Here is a 10,024-nt window from a genome sequence, read left to right as displayed (position 1 = left end):
TACCACACTCTGGTGAGATGACTGTGGATTGCAGCCACATGATAACCCAGTCACTCATTTTCCCCTCCTCTTCTATAGAAGGACAGGGAGAAAATGACATGAAAAAGCTCATAGGTCAAGATAAAGACAGAGCAATCACTTAACAATTACAGTCGTGGGCAAAGCAGACTTGGGGGAAATGTATCTAACTGCCAATTAAAATGGATATGGATGATGAGAAAGCCAAAAATTAAAATACCACCTTCTCTAGCCACGGCTTTCTGCCAAGTGTTTCACCCCCTCTCCCATCCGGCCCTCAGGGGATTGGGGATTCCAGCCGACACACATCAGCTCCTGCTTGCCCTTCTGCTCCTCACGGAGGGCTCCTGTCCTCATCCCGCAGGTCCTGCCGGGAGGGCGAGCTGCACCGAGAGCTGCCCTCCTCGCGGGACACCGGGCTGCTCCCCTCACGGGACAACGGGCTGCTCTCCTGATGGAGCACGGGCTGCTCCCCTCACGGGACAACGGGCTGCCCTCCTGATGGAGCACGGGCTGCTCCCCTCACGGGACAACGGGCTGCCCTCCTCAGGGCTGCTCCCCTCACGGGACAACGGGCTGCTCTCCTGATGGAGCACGGGCTGCTCCCCTCACGGGACAACGGGCTGCCCTCCTGATGGAGCACGGGCTGCTCCCCTCACGGGACAACGGGCTGCCCTCCTCAGGGCTGCTCCCCTCACGGGACAACGGGCTGCTCTCCTGATGGAGCACGGGCTGCTCCCCTCACGGGACAACGGGCTGCCCTCCTGATGGAGCACGGGCTGCTCCCCTCACGGGACAACGGGCTGCCCTCCTGATGGAGCACGGGCTGCTCCCCTCACGGGACAACGGGCTGCCCTCCTCAGGGCTGCTCCCCTCACGGGACAACGGGCTGCTCTCCTGATGGAGCACGGGCTGCTCCCCTCACGGGACAACGGGCTGCCCTCCTGATGGAGCACGGGCTGCTCCCCTCACGGGACAACGGGCTGCTCTCCTGATGGAGCACGGGCTGCTCCCCTCACGGGACAACGGGCTGCCCTCCTCAGGGCTGCTCCCCTCACGGGACAACGGGCTGCCCTCCTCAGGGCTGCTCCCCTCACGGGACAACGGGCTGCCCTCCTCAGGGAGCACGGGCTGGCCCGAGGGGGCCTCTCCTCGGGCCGCAGTTCCTGCCCGGAAAGAGCGAACTGCTCCCAGCCTTAGCTGAGAAAGGATTTAAGTGGTGGTCAATTTCAAACGCACCTGCTGAACGTGTGGGCTGCAAGAGGCCAAGGCTCTCTGGCCATGGTGGTGGCAGTAAAAGTACATAATTGACTAAGAGGGATCAAAACTTGGGGCATGCCAAGTAGTATAAAATACAAATAGGGTTTGAGGTTATTCATGTGTTTTGAATATTTGGGATAGATAGTACTGTAGAGCTCAGTTGTTTGGTTTTTTTTTTTTTTTAAAGTTTTCATTTCAGTTGCTTAAAATTTTCTGGAACTTTCAAGGTAAATTGTCAGAGATGAGTCAATACTTAGTATGGAAGAAATCAACAATTACAAGTGACTGACAAGGATTTAACAGAACTGTTTGGTCTTGTTAATGCCACATTCAATTTAAATGTCTCTTTTACATGTTAGCAGATGATTTTTAAAGTATGAGTCCTCATGCCTTTCATTTGGGTTTGTACATGGCTGGGCAGTGCAGAGGGAAGCTGGTGCCCTCCATCAAGTGGGAGGTTTGCCCTCATTTCTCCTTGTTTGTCTCTTAGTAAAAGTGAGTTTGCTGTCTGCTGTAGGTTTTGTTGACTGCAGAAAAATATCACTACATAAAATTATTAAGGTTGGGGAAGACCTCTATGATCATCAAGGTCTACCTTTGACCTCATACCACAATGCCCTGGAGTCTAGAAACTTTCTTGTAAAAATTTGATGAAAAGTGGTGTCACAGTGTTACCCAGGCTGAAGAATCACATTGCTTTTAATACACAGAAGTTTGTATGTTACGTTCCTCAGTTCCTTATGGAGTTAGACTAGTGTTTTTTCCCTTAGTATTTAAAGGAATACCTTTTCCCCTCACTGAATATTGTCTCTTTCTTTCACCTTCACAAGCAGTGATATTCACTTAATGTTGTAACAGCCAACATAGTTTTTACTGCTTTTGTATCAAAGCAGCATGCAAATAGGAAAGCCTGGTTGGTATTCATAGCTGTGTGGTAAAAGCAGAGAACTAGCTCAGGAAGGGTAGCAGCCCAAGGTCTTGACCAGCAGTACTTGTGTAAGTGGTATAGGATTGATCTTGTCATGTTGGTATTCTCCATCTCCAAATACTTGTACTTTGATTTGGAAGAAAAAATTAATAACTGTTTAAAAACCAGATTTTAACTAGGCATATACCATAAAATAGGTCTAAATATTATTTGCAGATAATAACTAGTAACCTTAATGCTTTTTAATGAATCAATTAATAAACAAAAACTCTGAAACAACAAATGGGAGAAGCTTGATCACAGGTGTTGGCTGATCAGCTCGAACATTGTGACTTACTACTAAATATTTTTATCATATTTGTGAAGACATGGAACAAAATTTTTGTTTTGAAGGAGTAATACTAGCTATAAATTAGTAAGAAAAAGCTGTGTAATTAAATGTCAGGTAGTAAACTGAATATATACCTCTATTTTAATATATTAGCATTTTCTAAAAGGTGATTACTGGGTTAAATCTGAAATTAAAATTTCTGTCTCTGGTGCTTAGCTTTGCTCAAATTCAGTTAACAGTAGGACTGAAATTGTGAGATTGTGAGGACTTTTTTTTTTTTTTTTTTTTTGTCTTTATGCTGCATTGAGACCATTTGTATCTGTAACTGAAGTCAAGATGAAATAAAGCAGATGGGCTTTATAGAAGATAAATCAGTGTGATTGAAAGACATCATCAAACCAATTAGGTCTAAATCCTGTTTCTACCAGAAGGCCTCCAGTACCATCTTCTGATTTGATGCTTTTCCTTATTTGTCAGAAAACTGTTTAATAGGCAAGTGTCCGTTAACAGTAACTGGAACTGCAAAGCTGGACTCAAAGGTAGTAATGGTGTAAAGGAAAAGCCTGTAGAACTGCAGTTATATTTTGCTCTTTTATTTCTCTACATTACTTAAACCAATGTTTAATAGCACTGTATCTTATTTTTTACAACAAAATCTTTTCATGTGCATTTCCTGCTTCTAACTGAAAGCTTCATACAACAGTCACTACATGTCAGCACCTAAGTCTTCATAATATTGTCATCCTGTAGTGCAGTTTTGTTTTGTTTCAGACCACGGTTAGAGATCTTGCTCTGTATTCAATGTTGTCTTATTTTTCTTGTCATTGCAAAATGTTTTCAAGGGGGGATAAACATTTACAGTGTATTGGTAGCAAGGCCATGGCTCTTACATGAAAGTTAAGTTTGCTGTTCATCCATTAACTAAAGAATACAAAAGTTTTATTTTTCTCATTCTTGGTTTCTGTTTGCATGTGATAATATATGCTTAGACTCAGATGGTCAAAAAAATGGTCAGACTCAGATGTATCAAAAAAAAACCCAAAAATGATTTTTTTATTTAGTGGTAGATGTGTATTTGTTTCTTTAAGTTTGTTTTTCCAGGTGATAAACTGATCTACCTTACCATTTGGATATATATTATAGACCTTTAAAAATATGGACAATTCTAAAAAATTTGTTAGGGTCAAAAATTCAGATCTCCATTAAGTTCCTTGAAGAAAGTGAAAAATAAAAGTAATAAAAATTCCCATCAATATAATTTAATGTAAGTAAATTCTTGAGCATGTTATTTTTATACAAAGATATATTTTAATCATAGATGTCATTCTGTTCCTCAGTTAAATATTATGACTGAGGACAAAACCACTGTATTGCAACGATTAGAACATCACTTCTCAATCTTCTTTACAAAAACTCCCACCGAAACACTAAAAAACCCCACCGCAACAACAATAACCAAAACAAGAAAACAAAACCAAACAAACAAACAAGAAAAACCAAAACAAACCCCACAAAAACAAACAAACAAAAGAAAAAAAAAAACAAACCCAAAAAACCAAAAAAAACCAACCCACACAACAACAACAACCAAAAAAAACCCAACAAATCCAAACCAAACAAAAAACCCCACCCCCCAAACTCCAGAGATCTATATCCTCAGCTGGTGTAAAGCACCTCAGCAGTCTGACATAGGACAGGTGTGGCCACAGGAGTTCCAAATGACTCCAGCAGAGCAGGTTCAGACAAGTGCATTTCAGTCCACCCACCATAATTCAAATGCTGCGCTGATTATGTGGATTAAACTTTTGATGACATTTTTCATAATAACAACAGCAGAAACAACAGGAATTTTGAAAATAAAGACACAGTATTTAAATAGATTATAAAAATCTTAACACTACTAGGTAGATGTGTTAAATAAAAACTGTCTGTAGTTTTATAATAAATTAAAAATAACGTTTGGGTTTGAGTCTGAAGTATTTAGAGAGATAAAATTCAGCATCTGGATCTGTAGAGCTACTCGAGTGCATTTCAAAGTACTGCAGTGATACAAAACTAAACCTTTAGCATAAATTATACGGTGATTTGTGTAAAATTATAAATTGATAGTAAGTAACTCTGTTGGATCAGAGTCAGTGAAGTGTTGGTAGACCAGGTAAATTGAAGGTGCTTTTCCTTCATTTTCTGTGGAAGCAATTTAGCATACGCGGGGCATAATTTCATGCTGGCACCTGTTAATGGAAGAGTAATAAATCAGGCCACAGAACTCCTTAGGAACATGAAGAAAATTAAGCTGTAGTTCAATAAAAAATTATAAAGTGCTTTAAATGATCATTTGTTGTTTACTGCATTGTTTCTTATGTCACGGTAGACATCAAAACCAACCCAATGAAATACGATAGTGGTCTGGAATAAGTAAAACTGAGTCTGTTAACTTACTATAGTCAATATTTCCATGTATTTTGTGGTCTTGATGTTAGACTTAGTTTACTGTGGGATCAGAAGAGAAGCTTATAGTACAGGCTGAACTTGCACAGACATAAAGATCACCATAAATAATCTCTTATCTTGAAATTTTCATTTGCAACAATGTGTATGTAAGAAGAAGGAAGAAAAAGAGCAAGCTGGAAACAGTTCATATCCAGTGTGTGTGGCCAGTGGGCCTGAAATACATTGTTCAGTTTTGTAAGTGAGAAGAGGGTTGCTGGAAATGTATAGAAATCTGAGAATTTATTCCAAGTTCATTGAGTGAAAGCTGCTATAATATGGATGCTTCTTCCATGGCTTCAATCCACCTAAAAAGTAGAGGAAAGAAAAATGGTACATATATTTTTTTTTTATTTTAAGAAAAATAAGTACTTTAAAAACATAAAGCATGAAGAAGACTGTATTTTCTATCCCAGCTCTAATGAGGAACAATAGTTCTGTGATTAAAGCAGGGAGCTGAGTACTGAGACTCTTGCTTTTTAGTACAATCTTGACCAGTAATTTATTGCAAAATCTCAAAGATAGTGCTTTCTTAGAATAGGAAAGGTGAATCTGGTGAAGTATGATTTAAAGCAACAAAACCTCCTATAAATACTCATTTATTTTTCTGTGTGTCTTGCGGTGCTAGCTTTTTATTACAAATTTTGTGACTATCTTATTATGTGAAAGCAGTAACATTAGAATGGGAAATCCAAACAATCATTTGTTGATGAGAAAACTAAGAAATGGGTAAATTTAACATGCAAACTAGAAGTTTTTCTACAGTAATCACCTTTGACAGACTTCTAGCTATGACTCTTGAGGCTCAGTCTTTTCTTTACCTACAGAAGGGAGCAAATTCTCCTTCCTGAAGGAACTGAAAAGCACCAGGTAGATTTTTAATGTCAGTCAGGCCAGTCACATGCAATCTGGCTTAATCAAAATTCTGAAAGGTGTTTGTTTTATCTGTTATAAAGGTGTTCTGAATTGAAGGAGGGAAACATCCCGACATAAGCTCACTAGCCAATGTGGAAATCTATCCCCATACCTGTGTGCTGAATTGTTATCCTCTGCTCGGAAGCTATAAAAGAGCGTCTGCTTGTGGTAGAGATGAAAAACTGTATCCATGCTTCCTTCCTCCTTTTCTGGAGCAATGGTGAAACCCAACAAAGGCAAACTTTCTGTAGCAACTTTGTCCTGAAAGCAAAGAAGAAGTGAACCAAAATGTAAAGAGAAGGCCTGTAACAGTTTGAGGGCTCTTTCTGAAAAGCAAATGATACAACCCCTCTGTGACAGTTCTGCAAAAGCAGTAGTGTGGATGTTCTGCTGGACTCATGGCTTTTAACCCAAACAGCAGTGGCTGAGTACTGCACATGTTTTATCTAGTCTGAGACTTGAACACCAGCTCTCAAAGTCCAGTTCTTTATGATCATCCACACGGCCATGAAGGTCAAATTAGCCATTACTTTGATGGCTGCCTTTGACATTATGGTCCTGGAGGCAAACTTGAGATTACTAAGAGTACAGCAGCAGTTCTGAAAGCCCGAGACTCACTTCCAGTTATGTTTCTTTTAATCATTTTTATTTGCTGGCTGCAAGTAGTGGTCCTTTTGGTACCTTGTCATTTCTTTTCACAACACTAGTGACTTTTTTAGAAATCTGCTCTTTTTCAAGCGGCACACATGCTTTCCAAAAGGCTGCTTGGAAATTTCCTACTTAGTAATGCAATTAATCATTAATTTACTCCCAAGAAACTTCCATGAGTTTTGCTTGGCAGACACAGCTTTGTACAAGTTAAAGAAAACCGTAAGCCTTAACGAAATTGCAGTTCAGCTGTTACTGATAGCTGCAGTTTTGGTTACTGTATTTAGGTAGATTATATGTGTGTATTGCCTTTGCCTCTGCTTTTAGAAGGTAAATTGCAGACCAGGAATGTAAAGTAACCCATTCTTGCTGTTTTCCTATTGCTGAACTAGAAATAATCACTTTTAAGGTTAAAAGAGATAAGGTAATTGTGTTGGATACAGAATTTGATGCTAATGGTCTGAACTGCTGGGCAAACCATGAATCCTTTTGTGACTCAATCTCCTCATCTGTTTAAAGGGGATAACATTGCTTCATGTAACCATCACAGGGGTGATGGTAATGCAAGTTTAAATATCTGATGTTTGCAAAGTATTCTAAAGGCTTAAAGTACCAAGCATTGCTTTGACAGGTTTTTGCATTCTATATCCTTTCTTCGAGCAAAATGTATTTTTATGATTTTGTGCATGAAATCTATCCATTATAACCAAACTTTATATCACACTTCAAGTTTATCTGTATTACAGCTATTATAAAATAAGAAAAGGGATAAAATACATTAAAATGATCTAGCTGATACCCAGCCTCCTTGACTGTGAGGAAGAGCTTGCAGTCCAACACAGAAGGCATTGTTCTCACTTCTGCAGTCTGCCTCCTGTCTTTCCCCGTCGGTGCTAGTTGGACAAGCATGTCTTATTTATATTTGCTAAACTACAAGATTCTCCTCCCCACCAGAAATGGATCATAGTACTCTCTATCTACAAAAATATGTGACAGTTACTAAGTACACCAGAGAACACCTAAGGATTTTGAAGTTATTAGGTGTAAATATGTATGTTAAGGTTCCCAGTGGTTGACAATTTATAATAGTATGAATAATAAGAAATCAAATAATGAAGGGCAGTGTGTGACAGGTCCAGCTAGGACTGTGGCTGAGTCAGTCTATTAGGACCAGGTCTCAGAAGCAGGTAGTTGGAAGAACTACCGTTTATACCTTTCCCATTTACTGGTCTCCTGCCCGTAGGGAGTAAAAAAGGAGTCTCAGATAGAAAACTATTTCAAGACAGATTGCACAGTACCTCGTTTGCTATGTAGGTGTAGAGGACTTTGCCTTTGATAACAAACCAGCGTTTCTTCCAGTGTCTTTTGCCTCCCTTACATCTGCTGAGGTAACCACTGATCGTAGCTCCCTCTTCTGAGGCTGCCACCTGGAGCATGGGAGGAGAAATCAGGATTTGTAACAGTAAAGTCTTTTCCCCTCCTGATTATGCATGTTTGCATCACACCAGCCACTAAGTGAAAACTTAGAGGTATTGATACCTCTAAGAAAAAATATAAGCATGGTATTACGGTTCTTTTTAACTGTTTGAATATTTAAACTTAATTCTCAGTAACTCTAATGGAAAATATGCAGTTGAGTTATTATTGAGGTCAGTAAGTTTACAGTTGTGTTCTGAAAAGCCAAACTTGTCCCTTTTCCCACATCTGGTGGTTTTTGGGTGCTTTTTGTATTTTAAAGGTATATGCTTCCAGAAGTGAATTGCAGTCTTGTGGCTGAACACTTTTGAGATGTTGGTATATATAAGGCCTTGCTGTGTTTTTATATTAATTTATGTTAATCACTTTGGTAATGACTTGGTTTTATTTTTGAAATAATATTTCTGAGAAGACTTGCTCCTCTCATAGAAATATTTTGAGGTCTAAGGGCTTAATGTTCTTAAAAATCCAGGTTTTGAGTAGATGCACCCATAGAATGCAGTGTACAACATTAGTTTCAGCAGTAAACTATAGTAGTATTTGACTTGGAAACAAAGGGCAGAGATTCAAAACCAGCTTTTGTAACACTGATACAAGAGATGACTGAGAATTAATATAGCAGTGTTTTGCAGCAGAACAGAAATGTTTCAGGACTTGGAGTAATGCTATTGTGAGATAGTTCATGTTAATAAAGATGTGCTGCTTCCCTGTGGATAGAAAGGTGATGCTTTTTTTCTCATGGGGTTGAAATTCTGCTTGCTAGTTCTTTTAGTACTAAATTTGTGTGTTTGTATTACATGCTTGTATCTTTGGCAGAGTTTCATGAACAAAGCTCAAGAAATTCCAGTGTCTCAACTGCACAATGAGTTCAGCAAGATGTTTGCACCCTACTCTCTTTAATACAATGAGAAATGCCTGCAGGAAATGGGAGTACCTTACTGTACTCAAGTTCAGTGGGCAGTTGAGCTATCTAGAATCAATCATCAACATGACCGGCACCTTGTTCCTGGAAAGAAAACTAACACAATTGGAGAAATCATGGCCCCACTGAAATCTGTGGGAATTTTGTTTACATTGGTGAAGTCAAGATTTTACCCATTTGATTTGAAATAGTTTCATTTGAGCTGGAGGGAAAGTACCTGGTGAAACATGTATGTTCTTGAATTGACTGCCAAGGGGTACTCACTAAGTAAGTCTATTTCCTAAGAAAGTGTTATTTTATTTCTCTTGAAATCAAAGTAAGATTTCAGAAGTAAGGGTCTTGTTAAGAAAGGTAACTGATGAACACTATATCATGCTCTGTTGATCTGCCCTATTCTATCTAGTACCTTGATAACATTTTCATTTTTTCAAGACTTCATAGGCTGATGAGCAAATTAAAGTACCATACTCTCTCACTCTCTCAGTGGGCTCAAAATATTTTTGTGGTATCTTTAGAGCTCAGTGTATTTTTGTATTTTAAGCACTATTGTGAAAAGCAAAAAAAAAAAAAATTGCATGATGAATGAAAGTAAACCAAGGCATGTGCTGAGCCCACTGCACACAGTATAAATTAAAAACATAGCTGCTGAAATATGAGCACACAGTTTTCTATAGCTCCTTGCCTTTCTCAGGCAGCTTGGTTCCTACCTCCATGAGAGCTGAAGGGATTTTCTTCTGTTTCTTAAAAGATGAATAATGAATATTGTGGAAAACAGAGGAGAAGGCACTGCTTGAACACCTGGATGAAGTTGGAGGGAAGCTCACACTTAGTGGCCGCTCTGCAAGATTAAGAAAATTCAGAAAGGGAAGGGGGGAAATGGATAAGTTGGTATATATCAGGCTAAGCTAGACACATGATACACTAATACAAATAACTAAGGAACATGCAATGCCTCCCCTACACACAGTTTTTATTTTAGCCTTTCTTTCAAATCACCTTTTTAAGTCTAATGAGTGGGTTCCATAGCACCCTCAATTAA

The 10,024-nt window shown here is 39.4% G+C and overlaps 1 protein-coding gene across 2 annotated transcripts in view; it reads right to left on the bottom strand.

The window, feature by feature from the left end:
• Window positions 1–1,578: 1,578 nt before the first annotated feature.
• FGD5 (FYVE, RhoGEF and PH domain containing 5) overlaps window positions 1,579–10,024 on the bottom strand; it is an 82,077-nt gene continuing 73,631 nt past the window's right edge. For both annotated transcript variants that reach the window (XM_053953764.1, XM_053953765.1), the window contains exons 18-21: window positions 9,693–9,823; window positions 7,886–8,014; window positions 6,052–6,200; window positions 1,579–5,332 (exon numbers count right to left, since the gene is read on the bottom strand). In XM_053953764.1, coding sequence (XP_053809739.1) covers window positions 5,296–5,332; window positions 6,052–6,200; window positions 7,886–8,014; window positions 9,693–9,823 — 446 coding nt within the window. In that variant the 3' untranslated portion in view covers window positions 1,579–5,295. The remainder of the gene's footprint in view (window positions 5,333–6,051; window positions 6,201–7,885; window positions 8,015–9,692; window positions 9,824–10,024) is intronic.

The sequence above is a fragment of the Vidua chalybeata genome, chromosome 12 (assembly GCF_026979565.1).
Source record: "Vidua chalybeata isolate OUT-0048 chromosome 12, bVidCha1 merged haplotype, whole genome shotgun sequence".
Lineage (NCBI taxonomy): Eukaryota > Metazoa > Chordata > Aves > Passeriformes > Viduidae > Vidua > Vidua chalybeata.
This window is presented reverse-complemented; position numbering and strand designations above follow the sequence as displayed.